We start from the raw sequence: 19858 nt of genomic DNA, 5'->3' as shown, positions 1-19858 counted from the left end.
TGGAAGACATCATAGGCCCTCAGAAAAATCACTATAAATATAAGTATCTTATCAGTAAGAATAAAAATGTTCACCTCACGGCATGTGGGATCTTAGTTCCCCAACCAGGGATCGAACCTATGCCCCTTGCAGTGGAAGCAGAGTCTTAACCACTGGACCACCAGAGAAGTCCAAAAAACTAGTTTTTACAAAATTTTAATATCAATAATTTAGAGGACAAGTGATATATTATTATAAATGCAAATATATCTATACAGTGATGTTATTTCAATAATTCTGAATATAAGAAATTATTGAATTTATTCTACATTCTATCAAAATAATGCCTTTGCTTCTCAGATAAACAACAAAAACAGATTTCATAACAAGCAAACCTTTTCCATTTACTCTCATCTCATTTTCTGACCCTTGACTTGCTGAATCAAACTCTGAGGACCTAAACACACCAGGTGTATTCTTGCCTTGGGTTTTGGCCACGATTATTTCACTACGGAAGACGCCCTTGCTTCACTACTCTGCTTAAGTTCTACTCAGACCTTTCAGGTCAAGTTTATGTCCTTCTCTCCACAGTTTTCTATATCCACCAAGTACATGGTGAGCTCACCTTCCACCAAATACTTCTCACTTTGTAATTAAGTATTGTTTGCTATTCCGTCTCTTCACGTATCACTAGTTTATCAGTTCCTTTAAGAGGACATCTTATAGGATGATGTTCTTCTATATTTATAGTTGGTGACCATGAACATGAAACACTGATAAAATACCTATTGGTTTCTTCATTATTAGGCCAAATACTAACTCCATTAATTCTATATACTTTCTGTTTATTTACTTTTCTATGAACATAACCTCTTTACCTTCTCCTAAGGTGTTAATTCTTTTAATGTTAAGGATTGACTTTTATACCCTCCCATTTTATAGATATATTTTAGTTATTAATATAAGCAATGGGAAATCAACAGTTCAAACACAGCCCTAGAACACTGTATAAAATGGACGTGCTATCTTTCCTTTCAATTTGCTTTCTAAGTGAAATTCAAAACAATATCTACCTTACTTTCTTCTGGCTAAAAATCCCCAAGATCACCTAATTCCCCATCCAATTTTACTCTTCAGTCTTATGTGGTTGGATTTCTCAAACTGGCAATCCACCACTCACCTCAAGACAGCCCCATGTTGAATCATATTAACTTTGCTTTCATTTCAGTTCTTTAAAAAAAAAAAAAAAAGCTTCATGGAGGTATAATCCGCGTTATCCCAGTTGGTTTTCTTTAAGTCTATAAATTTCTCTTAGAGTGATTTAGAATTACATACACAATATATTTTTTTTCAAGATTTTTCTAAATTTTCAGGAAAAGTAAGCATATTAAAGTGTAAGTCTACATTCCCAACTGTAGTATGATACTCAGCTGACCCTCTGTCAACCCCTCTTTCCTGCAGTCTGTCTCTGCCTTCAGTATGGCTTACCAGTCCTTTGTCCTGGAGGCACATCATCAGGGTGCACACATCTCCTGTTGCCTGATGGTTCACCAACATGACTGCTTCATCTTCTGAAATTGTTTTAATATCTTCCCCCCACTCCATCACTGTTAAGGACAAAAAGTTTCAAAGCTGTCATTTTAAAGATTTATCTATTTCCAGAAACCTTATGTTAGAAACACTGGTGCACATTAAAACTTCTAAAAGTTTATTTCCTAAAAGTATATTTCCTAGAAAAATCAGGATGTTCATATTTTAGAGAGACCCAAAAAAATCCATGAAAATGTAAAATGGCCATACCTTTGATTTAGAAATTCAATTTAAGAGTTTATTCTACAGAAACATTTGTCCAAATGGACAAAAATATGCATAAAGGATAATTAGTTCACCAATGGGAATGGATAATTTTCATACAATGAAAGAGTATAAATTCATTAAAGAATGGAAGATATCTCTATACACTAACCTCAAAAGACTTCTTATCAAGTAAACAAATCACAAAACAGTATATATAATATGATCCCATTTTTTCAAAGAAGGAATAAAATTTACATGTAATTTAACACATTGAAAAAAGTCTGGGGGAATGAATTCAAAACTATTAGTACTGATCTTCAATGGGAGGCAGTTCCCAAAGATCCTTAAATTCTACTTTAGAATAAAATATGCAAATATTATAAAATGTGTAAACATTTTCCTTTTATAAGAAAACTAATTAAAGATGTTACATTTATTAAAAATCTCCAGATGAAAAATCATTGCACCAAAACCTCTATGTACACTGTAAGGAAAACAGTGATATCTCCAAGCAGGTATGCCTCATTTTATAGCACACTTACTACACACATAAAAGATAAAAGTAAACATCAGTTTCAAACATCAGGATTCTATGGAGAAGCTTCTAGGTTCTTCAAATGTCTGACACAAATTACCAGAGGCTGAATATACACTAGTATTCACTCATCTCACTCCCTGCTATAAGGAAAGAAGCTGGGCTCCCTGTGTGTAATAGTTCTGGAGGAAACAGGGGTAGGAGACCTGGAGTTCAGCTGCTTTACCTCTGCCAGCCCCCACTCCTCCGCAGCCACACTTCACTGTCACCCCAGTATAGCGGAGCTCCTCTTAAGACATCATTTGAGAAAAGAGTTCTGCTAATTTTTTCTTTCTATTAAAATCTAAGAAAAGCAACTATGCCTTCATTTTAAAAATTTGTATTAAGGGAATTTCAGCTAGGTTGAACATATCTTCAATTGTGGTTGTTACTATTGTTCAGTTGTTAAGTCTTGTCCAACTCTTAGCAACCTCATGAACTGCAGCACACCAGGCTTCCCTGTCCTTCACTATCTGCTAGAGTTTGCTCAGATTCGTGTCCATTCAGTCAGTGATGCTATCTAACCATCTCAGCCTCTGCCGCCCTCTTCTTCTTTTGCCTTCAATCAGCTGTGGTATCTACTTGCATAATCATTCTCTCAGAAGTTATTACTAAAACACAAGTAGCTAACACTGTGTGCTGAAACCTTTTACTTTAAGATTTTTAAATGAATGCAGAATGGAAACCACATTACAGATGTCAAGTAATCTTTAAGGAACAGAGGTAGAACACTGGGGACAGTCCAGTGGCAACAACTTTCCTTCAGAATGGCCTTTCCCTTCTCAAGTTGCCAGTGAAGTTTAGCTGACAAGTTAACTTTACTTAAACTTATCTGAACAGCTGATATATCATACATTGTATGTGTGGGGGGTGGGAGTATAAATTGGTACAAGAGTTTGGAAGTCAATCTGGATTAGGGCGGGCTCTAAACCTATATCCAATATGACTGGTGTCCTTATAAAATGAGGGAAATTTGGACAGAGATACACAAAGAAAATGTCATGTGACGACAGAGACAGAAACTGCAGTGATGCGTCTGCAAGCCAAGGACTGCAGACAACCAACCAAAGTGAGCAAGAGGCAAGGAAGGATCCTTCCCACTAGAGCCGTCAGACAGAACATCCCTGCCAACACTTCAGACTTCTAACCCTGAACCCTGAGATAATAAATTCCTGTTGTTTTAAGTCCCCCAGTTTGTGGCACTTTGTTATGGAAGCCCTCTAAAACTAATATATCCCACCCTCCTCAACTTTCCTCATTTCGCTTTTCCATTCTATTCTCTTCAAATAATAGTTTTTTTCTAACCAACTATAAGAACAACACTGTACTTTAAACACCCAGAAGATTATACAGAAATCTAATATTAAATATTACAAATGTTTCTAAATGTTCATTTCTACAAATAGTTTAAGGGTATAATCATTAAGAGTTAACCCAATACATATTTTATCTCTGCCACAACTTAGCTAAAATTACTTTTCAAACTAAATGTCAATTTATTATACTAAGACTTACATGAATACTAAACCAAACAAGGGAAGGTAGCTGGATCAATTTTTAAAAAATTATCCTGATGTAGCAATAAAGTCACGCTATATTTTATAATAAGCTGAATTTTATTCAACAATAAATTTCACTTCTAGTATCTATGGCATTCTTCTTTTACCAATACTTTTACCATACCATTATGTACTTCAAAGATCACTGTTACACAAAATCAAGATTCAAAAATGCTTGCAGAGAAAAAACATTTATTTTGTGTATGAAATAGCTGTGTTCCTCAAATCATAGCCTACTATCCAAACCAGTACGTATAATAATGAAGCCAGTATCTTAATCAAGGAATAGAATTATTCTCATGTTAAAGAACAGAAACTATGGATGATTGCCAGTTCTTACACTGTAAGAAAAAAAATATTTTAACATACTGTTCTGTGAAATGAAGTCTCAAAAAAGAACTGGGTCAGGTCCACTATTTCCAAAGGGAATGAAAAACAAATGGGTAAAAACTGGAAGAAAAGTTCCCTAGTTATAACTGACTTTTTAAAAATTCTTATTAAAAACCAAAGCCAAAGATTATTACCTACTACACACACACACACACATATTAATAAATCTCCCCAAAAGTTATAGACTAGAATTGATCAGGATAGTTCATATCTCAAAAAGAAAATAAAAACAACAATTAAACCATCACAAATTCCTTAAAAACATTGCTGCTAAAGCTGTTATACTGATCCACAAAACAGAAATAATGTGGAGAAGAAAGGTTGCTTTTTACATACAATCATAATAACACAATCATAATCATACTTGCTTTTCAAAAATCAAAAAAAATATCAGCAAGCTAATGGCACAAACTATTTTATGATTCTGTGCCTCAGCTTTTCACTTAAGAAACATAATGATATCATTATGCTATTCAAACTTATTGTGAAATGAACGAGATATAATTGATAGAATCACAGACATCCTGGGTAATTAGATTACACGACAGCTGAAGTTCCCTTTGAAATCACTATTAAGTGAGTCATACAACTACTGTGTCACTCATAAGGTCAGGTATTCTAACATGAATAGTAAAGATTAGAGAGAAAAAAAAAAAAAAAACACGTGAAAGAATCTCATGAAACTCCAGAACTGTGGCTTTCAGCAGCCCAGATTGGAGGCAGACTAGACTGGACTCATCCAAAGTCAGGGGTTAGCAGAGGAAGATAAAAAAGGAGAGAGGACATTACCAGTGGCTATGAGAAAACAGCTTACGGTACTGATTAACAGAGAAGAGACAGGAGGGGAGGAAGCAAGTAAGGGAGTGATTCATTAAAAGAAAACAGAGGGAGGGCTATTATAATAGAGATAATTGAAGCCTCCCTCTAGGCCCACCTTTACCCATCCTATTCAAACCTCCACAAATAGGGTCCAGGCATTTTGAGAAAGCCCCCAGGAGAATCTATGCCAATAAACAAGAATCACTGGAATTTATGCAGCAATGTTTTTAAGAATACTGAACATACTGGGAAGCTGTGGTCAGCACCCCTTTTTGGCACTTTAAGAGGTTAAACTTGAGGCGGCAAGGTTCAAGGTATAGCTTTTGGAAGGGTTGTGTAACTAAAAGAATAATAGTAGCATATATTATTAAATAGATATACAATTAAATACTAATAATATTAATAGCTATCATTTATAGAATGTTTACTATGTGTCAGGCATTAATGATTAGTAATAGAAAATAATTCACATTACTTTCTTATGTAACCTTCACAAAAATCCCAAAGGTATAGACACTATTATCCACAATTTACAATTGAAGAAAATGAAATACAAAAGGTTAAGCAATATCTTCAAAGTTACATGGTTAGGAAGTAGAGGAACTGGGATTCAAAACCACTGTATCATGCTGTAACTGCAGGTGTCTTATGGCGTCAAGGAACCTTGAGGAGAGGAACAAACAGGTACGCTGCCCACACAGCCCCTGACATTGCCCATGATCATACCAGGAAATGGGGTGAACAAGTTAGTGGTTAGGTCCACTAACCTTATTTGTTCTCAACAACAACTATTGAGGACAAATAAGGTTAGTGGACAACAACAATAAGGAGTGGAACAGAAGCCAAGAATCAAGTTGGTTTTTTTTTTGCCTGACAGTTAAATAATAACCCAGACTAAAGAGGCAAAGGATAACTAAGAAAAAAGAATCAATATTGCTTTTAGGCCCAGATGCTGTCATCTTAAATTTAATATGCTCAATACAGAACCAGTTCTTTACCCTAGACTTCTCCATCTCAACAAAGGACATCATCATTCACCCAACCAACTCAAGAAAAAATCTAAGGCCACCTTTGATTCCTTCCTTTCCTTAATTCTCCACATTTAATCTAAGTCCTTTGAGCTCTACGTCCAAGACACATCCTGCAACCTCTATGTTGCTCCTTCTTTACTACCTCTACTCTAGGCCAAGCCATCGACACCTCTTTCTTGGACTTCTAAAGTGACCTCCTAACTAGACCTCTTACTTCTACTTTAGCCACCTGCTTAAAACAAAATTTTAAAATAGTTTATAATTTCAAATACCAATATGATCTGAATCACCACTGGCAAGACTGGAAAAAGAAAGAGGAGGAAAGTCAAAGATAACTGATATTAACTCTAACTGATTTACCTCAAATCTAGACAGATTTGTTTCACCTCAAACCTAAAGATTTTCTTTACCTCAAACCTAGACAGTTTCCCAAAGGGAAGATATGTATCTCAGAAGAAGCAATTCTACCTGCGGTCACAGCACTGCAAAACTTTCAGCACTGCTGGTCAACATCCTGCGTTACAACCCCAAAGACCCTACACATGTCCAAACATCCTACTCCCACCTCTATCCCATTTAAAACCACTAAGAGAGTTCAAAATGACTGAGGTCAATATGACCCTGTAATAAAATCAGAGTTAAATAACAAATGAGAATAGTGCAGACAACATGAGGACTGAGTGAACACATGCTTATTAAAAACAAAGATCAAGCCCTTTGACACCCAGCTTTTACCCACTCACCCCCCAGGATATGGCAGCAAGGAGACTGCTAGAGTCTTCTCTGGGAAATCTGATAAGCTCATGAAAAAAGATATAAAAATACTGACATTTAGGACTCTCCAGTGAAGTATTCCAATCATTATCTTACAATGAGGCTTAGTGTGGACAAGCCTCAACCACTAGCAGGGCTGCCAATCAACTTTATAGTCCAAATTGCCAATATCCGCTGGATCATCGAAAAAGCAAGAGAGTTCCAGAAAAACATCTATTTCTGCTTTATTGACTACGCCAAAGCCTTCGACTGTGTGGATCACAATAAACTGTGGAAAATTCTGAAAGAGATGGGAATACCAGACCACCTGACCTGCCTCTTGAGAAACCTGTATGCAGGTCAGGAAGCAACAGTTAGAACTGGACATGGAACAACAGACTGGTTCCAAATAGAAAAAGGAGTACGTCAAGGCTGTATATTGTCACCCTGCTTATTTAACTTATATGCAGAGTACATCATGAGACACGCTGGGCTGGAAGAAGCACAAGCTGGAATCAAGATTGCCGGGAGAAATATCAATAACCTCAGATATGACACCACCCTTATGGCAGAAAGTGAAGAGGAACTGAAAAGCCTCTTGATGAAAGTGAAAGAGGAGAGTGAAAAAGTTGGTTTAAAGATCAACATTCAGAAAACTAAGATCATGGCATCTGGTCCCATCACCTCATGGGAAATAGATGGGGAGACAGTGGAAACAGTGTCAGACTTTATTTTTTTTGGGCTCCAAAATCACTGCAGATGGTGACTGCAGCCATGAAATTAAAAGATGCTTACTCCTTGGAAGGAAAGTTTTGACCAACCTAGATAGCATATTAAAAAGCAGAGACATTACTTTGCCAACAAAGGTCTGTCTGGTCAAGGCTATGGTTTTTCCAGTGGTCGTGTATGGATATGAGAGTTGGACTGTGAAGAAAGCTGAGCGCCAAAAAATTGATGCTTTTGAACTGTGGTGTTGGAGAAGACTCTTGAGAGTCCCTTGGACTGCAAGGAGATCCAACCAGTCCATCCCAAAGGAGATCAGTCCTGGGTGGTCATTGGAAGGACTGATGCTGAAGCTGAAACTCCAATACTTTGGCCACCTGATGTGAAGAGTTGACTCATTGGAGAAGACCCTGATGCTGGGAGGGATTGGGGGCAGGAGGAGAAGGGGGTGACAGAGGATGAGATGGCTGGATGGCATCACCGACTCGATGGGCATGAGTTTGAGTAAACTCCAGGAGTTGGTGATGGACAGGGAAGTCTGGCATGCTGCGATTCATGGGGTCACAGAGTCGGACACAACTGAGCGACCGAACTGAACTGAGCTCTTAAATAGGAACACATTGTCATGTATTACCAGATAACCAGAAAAAGCCCTTAATGTGAAAGAAAATAAAGCAAATAGTCTATTAAAGAAATTTATTTTATAGTCAAAAACCTTCCAAAAAATAATTCTTCTGGCCCAAATGATTTCACTAGCAAATTCCACTATTCTTTTTAAAAAGAAATAACACCAATTTTATACCATCTCTTCCAGAAAATAGAAAAGAAGGGAAAGATTACCCTTATACCAAAACCAGAAAAAGACAACAACAACAAAAAACCCTGTAGACTCACGTTCATTAAAATCCTCAAAAAATATCAGGAAATGGACTCCAATAATATACACTGCAATCAAGTAAGGTTTATCATCACAGGAACTGAAGGTAATAATCCAACATATTTACAGCTAAGGAAGAAAAACCTCACAATTATATTGCAACGGTTTGAAGGTCTGTATCCCTCTAAAATTCATATCTTAAAGTCCCAACCCTCCAAGGTGATGGTATTAGTAGACAAGGACTTTGGAAAGTAATTAAAGGCTTGAGCCCTCATGAATGGGATTAGTGGGCTTATAAGAGAGCCCACAGAGCTATCCAGCTCATTCTACCCAGTGAGGGCACGGTGAAAATGCTATGAACCATGAAGAGAGCTTTTATCATTGGTGACTGCTGGCACCTTGATTTTGGACTTCTAAGCCTCCTGAATTATAAGCAGTAAATTTCTGTTGTTCATAAAGCACCCAGCCTGTGACACTTTGTTACAGCAGTCCCAAAGACCAAGACACGTATGAATTAATACACAAAAAGCACTTAAATTTCAATATCCATGCATGATAAAAACTCTCGGTAAACTAAGAACAGAAGGGAATTTCCTCAGTGTGATAAAGTGTTTCTACACAAAACCAATAGTTAACATATTATTTGGTATTAATTATATATGAGTGCTTTCTCCCTAAGACTGAGAACAAGGCAAGGATGCCCAATCTCACCTGTCTTATTTAACATTATTCCAGAAGTCTTAGCCAGTTCAGTAACAGGAGAAAAAAGAAAGAAAAGGGGTGGGGGAGGGGAGGAATGAAAAAGAAATGAAAGCTATGCAGATTGAAAAGGAAGAGATAATTCTGCCCATATTCACAAATGGCATGACTATCTCTGTATAATGTCCCAATCCCAATCAATCTATAAAAAGCTCCTATTATTAATAAATGTGGAGAAGGAAATGGCAACCCACTCCAGTATTCTTGTCTGGAGAATCCCATGGATAGAGGAGCCTAGCAGTCTACAGTTCATGGGATTGCACAGAGTCAGACATGACTGAAGCAACTTAGCACATTAATAAATATGAGTTTAGAAAAGTTGAAGGATACAAACTCAACAATAAGTATCATATTTTTATATTAGGAATGAATGATATGAAGTTTTAAAAATTAAATCCCACTGACAACAGATCAAAATACAGATCAACAGTACAAAATATACTTAGGTATAAATCTAAAACACACGGACAGGATCTGTATGCTTCCAACTACAAAGTGTTGATGAAAGAAATCCAAGAAGGCTAAAATGAAATGAATACCATGTTAATGGGTTGAAAGATTCAACACAGTAAAGATATCAATTCTCCCACAAATTGATCTACAAATAAAACACAATTCTTATAAAAATCCCAATAAGAATTTTTGCAGATACAGACAATTGGATTCTAAAACTTACAAAGACCAACAAATTAGAATAACCAAAATAACTTTGAAAAGGAAAAATAAAGTAAAAATAAATTTTACTTACTTACTCTAAAGCTACACTAATCAAATGGCATGGTACCAGTGAAGGATGAGACACACAAATCAACAGATCAGAAAAAAGACTCCAGAAATAGATCACACAAATATGGCTAAATGATTTTTGACAAAGGTGCAAAGTCAATCCAATGGAGAAAGGAGAGTCTTTTCAACAAACCATGTTAGAAAAATATGAAACCTAAACCTTACTACAATTAATTCACAATGGATCACAGAGTTAAATGTGAAACTTAGAACTACAAAAGAAGAAAATTTAGGGGAAAATCTCCATGACCTGGAGTTAGGCAAAGTGTTCTTAGACTTGACAAAAGAAGCATAATTCATAAAAGAAAAAATCAGTAAACTGGCCTTATCGAAATTTAAACCTTTGCTCAGGAAAAGACACTGTTAAGAGAATAACAAGAGTGGGTGAAAATGGAAGCAATCACAACAAAGTATTTGTGTCTTTGTATCCAGAATGTTTACAGAACTTCTAAAACTCAAGAGGAAGATAACAAATCACTCAATTAAAAACTAGGCAAAAAATGTGGACGCCTCGCCACAGAGGAGAGCAGGGTGACAAAGGACCTTGTGAAACGGCGCTCAGCATCATCAGACATTGGGGAAAGGACAAAGCAAAGCCGCGGAGAGCTGGGAGCTGCAGACTCCACTGTCTGAGCCGCAAGGGACGCCCGTACACGTACTAGAATCGTTAAAATCAAACATACTGATAGTACCAAATTTTGATAAGGATGCAGAAAAACTGGAACTTGCAGACACTGCTGATGGGAATGAAAAATACACAGCCACTCTGGAAACAGTTTGGCAGTTTCTTCTAAAGTTAAAAATACACTTACCATCTGACCTAAGAAACCCACTCCTGGGTATTTACCCTAAAGCAAGGGTTAGCAAACTTTTTCGGTGAATAGTCAGCCATTACATATTCTAAGCTTTGAGGGCCACATATGGTCTCTGTTGCATATTCTCTCTCTCTCTCTTTTTTTAAACAAACCTTTACAAATATAAAAGGCATTCTTAGCTCATAGTGCCATACAAAAACAGGCAACAGGAAAATTTGGGCATAGTCTGTTGACTGCTACCCTAGAGAAATGAAAACTTATGTCAATACAGAAAACTTTACATGAATGTTTACACCAGCTATAGTCATAATTGCTAAATACTAGAAACAACCCAAATGTCCTTCAGTAGCTGAATGGATATCAACTGTGATACATCTATAAAATGGAATACAATTCAGCAGCAAAAAAGGACATTCTAATGATACACACCACAACTTGGACAACTTTAAAAGGCATGCTGAGTCAAAGAAGTCAGTCTCAAAAAAGTTACATAACGCATGATTCTATTTTATGACAGTCTCAAAAAGACAAAATTATGGTGAAAGAAAACAGACCAGGAATTGCCTCTCAAAAGGTTACATAATGCATGATTCTATTTTATGACATTCTCAAAAAGACAAAATTATAGTGAAAGAGGACAGATCAGGGATTGCCAGGGGTTACAGGTAGGGGGAGGATGTGATTACCAAGGATAGAGATCATTGCAGCATGGCAGAACTACAGATGATTTTTTACTCTGTTGTTTCTTCCTTTCAAAAATAATTTTCTGTTTTCTCCAAGTTTTCAGCATTTGACTTCTTACTTTAGTAATTCAGGGAGGTTTTTGCCCCAGATCTATGTATTAATGGAAGATGTTACTAATGGATTGCACTCTTTTTGTTTCTTAAATGTTAGTTTTCTCACATTCTAAAAACCTCTCCCTTTGAGTAGTCTGCTTCAAATGTATTTTGTTAAATCACTGAGAATTGAAGTAGCTAAGACTTTATATTGATTCTTTTTACAGAATGTTCCAATAAAAGTACTTCACTCTACACAAAATCCTCAACTTGTTCAAAGTTTTGTTTTCTCAACCTTTTAAATAGCTTCTCTCATTTACTTGTAAGATGACAAACAGAACACTACACTAAATTCAAAGATTTGGATTTAAGTCAAAAGTACTTTAATTTGATTCCCTTGGGAAAGTGTAAGCAATGGGATTAAGTAGTGTCTGCCTTAGGTTACTAAAATGAATAATTAGAAGAAGGGAAATTCTAACTTCTCCTAAAGGTAGAGGATTACACCAAACTGCTAGGAAATAAGTAAGCAATGTAGATGCTTCTCTGCTTTGCTACTAGAGTTCTAAATAGCTTTAGAATCAGACCATTACATATGGGAGGAGTTTTTATTTTAATGAAGTTTACAGCTTGAAAGGAACATAGAGGTATTTGAATCAAGTTCCTTACTTCACAGATACTTTTTCAAATACAAGAAGCAGAACTCTATGGCTACCCCTTGACTGACTGAATTAGTTGCAAGAAAAAAACATGCAAATGATAAGGATAATTAATTTACAACCACTCTTGCTTACTATCCCCTAAAGCACTTACTGATGTATTCATTCATTCAATTAGTTTTATTTTCTTCATAGATAAATAGGATTCTGCCATTTTGGGGGACATAGACATATACAGTTCAGTTCAGTTCAGTCGCTTAGTCATATCTGACTCTTTGCGACCCCGTGGACTGCAGCACACCAGGCCTCGCTGTCCATCACCAACTCCAGGAGTTTACTCAAATTCATGTCCATTGAGTCGGTGATGCCATCCAACCATATCATCCTCTGTTGTCCCCTTCTCCTCCTGCCTTCAATCCTTCCCAGCATCAGGGTCTTTTCCAATGAATCAGCTCTTCACATCAAGTGGCCAAAGTATTGGAGTTTCAGCTTCAACGTCAATCCTTCCAATGAACATTCGGACTGATTTCCTTTAGGATGGACTGGTTGGATCTCCTTGCAGTCCAAGGGACTCTCAAGAGTCTTCTCCAACACCACAGTTTAAAAGCATCAATTCTTTGGCGCTCAGCTTTCTTTATAGTCTAACTCTCACATCCATATATGACTACTGGAAAAACCATAGCTTTGACTAGATGGGCCTCTGTCAGCAAAGTAATGTCTCTGCTTTTTGATATGCTGTCTAGGTTGGTCATAACTTTTCTTCCAAGGAACAAGTGTGCTTTAATCTCATGGCTGCAGTCACCATCTGTGGTGATTTTGGAGCCCAAGAAAATAAAGTCTGTCACTGTTCCCATTGTTTCCCATATATTTGCAATGAAGTGATGGGACCAGATGTCATGATCTTAGTTTTTCTGAATGTTGAGTTTTAAGCCACCTTTTTCACTCTCCTCTTTCACTTTCATCATGAGGGTCTTTAGTTCTTCTTCACTTTCTGCCATAAGGGTGGTGTCATCTGCATATCTGAGGTTATTGATATTTCTCCCAGCAATCTTGATTTCAGCTTGTGCTTCATCCAGCCCAGCGTTTCTCTGCATATATAGGGATTGTATCAAAAAGTAATTCTCTCATTAAATTCAACTACATGAGCTTAGCAAGAAAACTAAGAGAGAAAAAAAGGTAAAGGTCGAGAGAAGATAGAGTAAGGAAGGGAAGAAGTAAAAGACTGAGACAGAGAACATTTTAAAGCAACTCTGCCTGCCCTTCCAGTCCTCAGGTGTATGCCCTGGGGGAAGCCTCAGACCGAACTTGTGAATCCGCTGCTGCTGCTGCTAAGTCGCTTCAGTCGTGTCCGACTCTGTGCGACCCCATAGACGGCAGCCCTCCAGGCTCCCCCGTCCCTGGGATTCTCCAGGCAAGAATACTGGAGTGGGTTGCCATTTCCTTCTCCAATGCATGAAAGTGAAAAGTGAAAGTGAAGTTGCTCAGCCGTGTCCAACTCGTAGTGACTCCATGGACTGCAGCCTACCAGGCTCCTCCGTTCATGGCATTTTCCAGACAAGAGTACTGAAGTGGGGTGCCATTGCCTTCTGCAGTGAATCTGCTATGCCGCCTCAATTCAGCTCTCATGTGCCAGTCATTATGATAGCAGCCCACTGAGCAGGATGATTTCGGTTTTTTTAAAAAATTCATTTTCTTCCATAAAAAACATAAGCAAACTTTTTAATTGATGCAACATGATCCCTGCCCTCAAGAAGTTTGCTCACTTATTAGGAATAAAAGATAAATTAGGGAATAATGCATGACACATGAAAATATGTACTACAAGAGGCATGGAGAGAAGAAGTCATTGGGAGATAAAACATGAATGGAAGAGACACCAAAGACATGGGGGAAATACCCTTGAACAGACAGTTGCTATTGGGAAGATTGGAAAATGAGGTTGCATCTGTAAATAAAAGGTCAGATTACAGAGGTACTTTTAGAAGTCAGATACTAGAACTGAGACCAGGAAATATAAAATTCCTTTTTTTGTCACCAGGCAGGTGACAAAATTGAGGGCAGTGGGTTTCCTATATGACAGAAGGGAGAAGTGGTATTGTGTTCAAAACAGTGTGCATGCTTCACCCTCTCCAAGCATTCCAGTTCTAAGCTGTTTCTGATATCCAGAAATGTGGACCCAGGTTACCAGACCCTCCAATTCAACAGTAATTGGACATTTGAGAGTATTTATGAAATTTAAATAGAGAGAAGATTAACAATGATGGAAGACTCCTGGGTTAGCAGGAATAGAATGTAATCAAAGAGACAACTGGCTTTTGGTAAAAAGGACATTCTGCAATGTAACAGGAGGAATAAAGGAAAGGAATACCAAAAGATGTGCCAAAGAGGCAGGTTTGGGCCAGGCTAGTAGACACCAGAGCTCTGCACATTATCTCACAAATCATAGAAAGCCTGTAGGAAAGGAACTGACAAGATGTGGGATGGAGGGAAGAGATGCAGGACTGCAGGGATGAGGGAGAGTAGCTATTTGTTAAGTGGTGGATTTTTTTTTTTTAAAGATGAGAACGTCTTTAGTATTTTTATATCCTAAAGACTAAACTAAAACACAAATAGAAGGAGACAATAATCAATAAAGTGAAACAAGACAGACAGGGAAATTGCTTTGGGTAAGGGATGATCTATTGATGAATGAGGGTACGAAGAAGTTCGGGAGTAGGACAGAGAAAGGGGGAGAGTCTCCAGAGCACAATTCCAGGGCACTAACCAAATTCATGGCAAAAGGCAATGAGTGGAATTCAAAACTGACCTGGGAAAGAGAATTGCTCACAAAAGCATCATGAACGTAGACATCCTAAGTGGAACTGAGCTAGACAAAATTGGGGATGCCTCTCAAAACAGAGGAGCAGAAAGCAGATACAAGCATTCACACCAGCTAACTGCCCAAGAGGCCTGAAGCAAAGAAGTTCATAGTTGGAGCTATTAATAATACAGCCCCTGGCTTGAGGTTTGACCATATTCCTAAGTGTTGAAATCCAGGATACTAAAAGAAGAAAGCACTAAGAATATAACTAAATGAGAAACTACACATTAGTAAAAACTTCCTATTTTAAAGGGCTTTCATTCCTATTCTCTCAATTGCCACAGCAGCACTAAACATATATAAGCCATGCATAGTCTTACTTAAAGCTAAGACTCAGAGAAGATATTGTAAAAGGTAACACTATAAGTAAGCACTATAAATCTGACTGAAACCTGTCTCTTTGTCCCTAAGACCAAAGCATAGATAGCCCCTGTTTAACAAAATTACTAACCACTCAACTAAAAGGGAAGTATGCTGCTTTCAATGTGTAATGAAAACAGAATGGACTTTACAGTAGACTTCCATTCAAAGATCAGCTCTATCCCTCGCTAGCTCTACATCCACATTAAGCAAGTTACTTAGCATCCAGAAGTCCTCCTTTTCTCATTTATGTAATGGGGTTGATACTACTTCCCTCTCAGGACTGTTATCAGTATTTAATAAGAAGTCACATATAAGCACTTGGTAAATAGCCTGGAACATCAGGTACTCAGCTAAGGTAAGTTTCTCTCCTCACTGGAAGCATTACTGACAGGATTAAGTAAAAAGGATTGTGAAAGCTTTGTATTTTAACAATAAATCTTACTAGGGAAACTAACTCAAAGCATACTATAAATTGAAGAAACTAAGTCACAAGTAGAAAACATCATCATTCTGAGATTCATATTAACAGGAGATGAATGTAACTTGACATAGAGGAGAGAGTCGACAGACGAGAATACACTAAAGGTGTAAAGTTCTCACTGAGCGTGGAGTTCAAACCTGGAGTCTGTGGGTCAATAAATGGACTTTATGTTCCCCTACACCCACTCCACAAGATAACCATGTCAAGTTTCTGGAACCTGTGAATGTTATCTTATATGGTAAAAGATATGATTCAGTTAAGGCTCTTGAGAAGAGGAGCTAATTCCGGATTACCCAGGTGGGCGCTCAGCCAATGACAAACATCCTTACAAGAGACACAGAGAGGACAGAGGCAGAGAAAAGGGGATGGCCACATGACCCTGGAGGCAGAGCTCGGAGTGCTGCCGCCACAAGCCCAGGAATGCTGACAGCTACCAGAAGAGGCATTCTCCCCCTAGAGCCTCTGTGGGGAGTTGAACTTCAGGCCTCCAGAAATGTGACAAGAATTCACTTCTGTTGTTTTAAACGCTTCTGTGCTCATGTTGTTATGCAACCACATGAAATTAATACAGGTGCAATTTTCTGAGGGGAGAGCCCAGAGCTTTCACCAGACTCTAAAAGAGGTTCTTATGAATCCCACAAGGTCAAAGAACTTCTATTATAGAGGATTAAGCAAAATTCTCTATGAACAAAGGAACTAGAAATTTTTTTTTTTTTAAGTTGGAGGCTAATTACTTCACAACATTTCAGTGGGTTTTGTCATACATTGACATGAATCAGCCATGGAGTTACATGTATTCCCCATCCCAATCCCCGCTCCCACCTCCCTCTCCACCCAATTTCCCTGGGTCTTCCCAGTGCACCAGGCCAGAGTACTTGTCTCATGCATCCCACCTGGGCTGGTGATCTGTTTCACTATAGATAATATACATGCTGTTCTTTCGAAACATCCCACCCTCACCTTCTCCCACAGAGTTCAAAAGTCTGTTCTGTACTTCTGTGTCTCTTTTTCTGTTTTGCATATAGGGTTATCATTACCATCTTTCTAAATTCCATATATATGTGTTAGTACGCTGTAATGTTCTTTATCTTTCTGGCTTACTTCACTCTGTATAATGGGCTCCAGTTTCATCCATCTCATTAGAACTGATTCAAATGAATTCTTTTTAATGGCTGAGTAATATTCCATGGTGTATATGTACCACAGCTTCCTTATCCATTCATCTGCTGATGGGCATCTAGGTTGCTTCCATGTCCTGGCTATTATCAACAGTGCTGCAATGAACATTGGGGTACACGTGTCTCTTTCAGATCTGGTTTCCTCAGTGTGTATGCCCAGAAGTGGGATTGCTGGGTCATATGGCAGTTCTATTTCCAGTTTTTTAAGAAATCTCCACACTGTTCTCCATAGCGGCTGTACTAGTTTGCATTCCCACCAACAGTGTAAGAGGGTTCCCTTTTCTCCACACCCTCTCCAGCATTTATTGCTTGCAGACTTTTGGATAGCAGCCATCCTGACTGGCGTGTAATGGTACCTCATTGTGGTTTTGATTTGCATTTCTCTGATAATGAGTGATGTTGAGCATCTTTTCATGTGTTTGTTAGCCATCTGTATGTCTTCTTTGGAGAAATGTCTGTTTAGTTCTTTGGTCCATTTTTTGATTGGGTCATTTATTTTTCTGGAATTGAGCTTCAGGAGTTCCTTGTATATTTTTGAGATTAATCCTTTGTCTGTTGCTTCATTTGCTATTATTTTCTCCCAATATGAGGGTTGTCTTTTCACCTTACTTATAGTTTCCTTTGTTGTGCAAAAGCTTTTAAGTTTCATTAGGTCCCATTTGTTTATTTTTGCTTTTATTTCCAATATTCTGGGAGGTGGGTCATAGAGGATCTTGCTGTGATTTATGTCGGAGAGTGTTTTGCCTATGTTCTCCTCTAGGAGTTTTATAGTTTCTGGTCTTACATTTAGATCTTTAATCCATTTTGAGTTTATTTTTGTGTATGGTGTTAGAAAGTGTTCTAGTTTCATTCTTTTACAAGTGGTTGACCAGTTTTCCCAGCACCACTTGGTAAAGAGGTTGTCTTTTTTCCATTGTATATCCTTGCCTCCTTTGTCAAAGATAAGGTGTCCATAGGTTCGTGGATTTATCTCTGGGCTTTCTATTCTGTTCTATTGATCTATATTTCTGTCTTTGTGCCAGTATCATACTGTCTTGATGACTGTGGCTTTGTAGTAGAGTCTGAAGTCAGGCAGGTTGATTCCTTCAGTTCCATTCTTCTTTCTCAAGATTACTTTGGCTATTCAAGGTTTTTTGTATTTCCATACAAATTGTGAAATTATTTGTTCTAGTTCTGTGAAAAATACCGTTGGTAGCTTGATAGGGATTGCATTGAATCTATAGATTGCTTTGGGTAGAATAGCCATTTTAACAATATTGATTCTTCCAATCCATGAACACGGTATGTTTCTCCATCTGTTTGTGTCCTCTTTGATTTCTTTCATCAGTGTTTTATAGTTTTCTATGTATAGGTCTTTTGTTTCTTTAGGTAGATATACTCCTAAGTATTTTATGCTTTTTGTTGCAATGGTGAATGGTATTATTTCCTTAATTTCTCTTTCTGTTTTTTCATTGTTAGCATATAGGAATGCAAGGGATTTCTGTGTGTTAATTTTATATCCTGCAACTTTACTATATTCATTGATTAGCTCTAGTAATTTTCTGGAAGAGTCTTTAGGGTTTTCTATGTAGAGGATCATGTCATCTGCAAACAGTGAGAGTTTCACTTCTTCTTTTCCTATCTGGATTCCTTTTACTTCTTTTTCTGCTCTGATTGCTGTGGCCAAAACTTCCAACACTATGTTGAATAGTAGTGGTGAGAGTGGGCACCCTTGTCTTGTGGAACTAGAAATTTTTTTAAAACCTGCAGAACAAATAGTTACTTGGATAGGGCCACATAGTGAGTAAATATTGAGGTAGGAAAATGACAAGCTGTCCTCTGATATCTAATCCAATATTCATTTCACTATCTCTTGGGGTTCAACCCTATGAGTGCATTAATGGCAGTCTCCAACACTTTTAGGACCAGGGACTGGTTTCGTGAAAGACAATTTCTCCACAAAAAGAGAGAAGGGGTGGTATGGTTTTGGGATGATTCAAATGCATTATGTTTATTGTACACTTTATTTCTATAATTATTACATCAGTTCCACCTCAGATCATCAGGCATTAGGTCCCAGAGGTTGGGGACCCTTAAACAATTAAACGGCCTGTTAAAAATATAGGTTCTCAGGCTCCATCCCAATATGTTGATCAGACTCTCCAAGGTAGAGAAATTCATATACATACAAAGCTTCTCTGATAATACAGATGTGCAGACTAATTTGGGAATTATCACTATAAAGCAGGAATCAATAAACTGTTTCTCTAAAAGGTCAGATAGTAAGACTTTTAGGCTATGCGGGCCAAGAGTCAGAATTGAGTAAATTATATAGGTATTTACATAACAACTTTGTTTTACAACAAAACTCTACAAATCTTTATTGACAAAACTGAAACTGTAAAAATAACAGAATACAACTTTTTGTGATTTTGGTCTACTAAAGAGAGGAACAAAATTCTTTCTTGCCAGGGGTAAAATTTCAGTGAATTGGGGTTCAAAGTTAGTGTTTCCTGTCATCAGATCAACTGCAAACTGCCATTTGTAAAAAAAAAAAAAAAAAAACCTCTTGAGCTAGAGAGAACTTACGAAACAAACAGCTGGATTTGGCTTAAAGGCTGTAATGTAGCTTGCCAATTTCTGCAGAAAGGTATAAGGAAGAAGAAAGAACCACAGTCCCTGCCCTGAACTAACTGACAAGCT

At 37.6% G+C, this 19858-nt stretch overlaps 1 protein-coding gene across 4 annotated transcripts in view; it reads right to left on the bottom strand.

The window, feature by feature from the left end:
* Window positions 1-19858, bottom strand: part of LPGAT1 (lysophosphatidylglycerol acyltransferase 1) — an 82685-nt gene that overhangs the window by 42838 nt on the left and 19989 nt on the right. For all 4 annotated transcript variants that reach the window (XR_009695852.1, XM_061161010.1, XM_061161009.1 and 1 more), the window contains exon 3: window positions 1468-1586. Coding sequence is in view for 3 of the 4 variants with exons in the window: in XM_061161010.1 (XP_061016993.1) it covers window positions 1468-1586 (119 nt within the window). In the remaining variant the exon portion in view is untranslated. The remainder of the gene's footprint in view (window positions 1-1467; window positions 1587-19858) is intronic.

Source organism: Dama dama, chromosome 14 (genome assembly GCF_033118175.1).
Source record: "Dama dama isolate Ldn47 chromosome 14, ASM3311817v1, whole genome shotgun sequence".
Lineage (NCBI taxonomy): Eukaryota > Metazoa > Chordata > Mammalia > Artiodactyla > Cervidae > Dama > Dama dama.
This window is presented reverse-complemented; position numbering and strand designations above follow the sequence as displayed.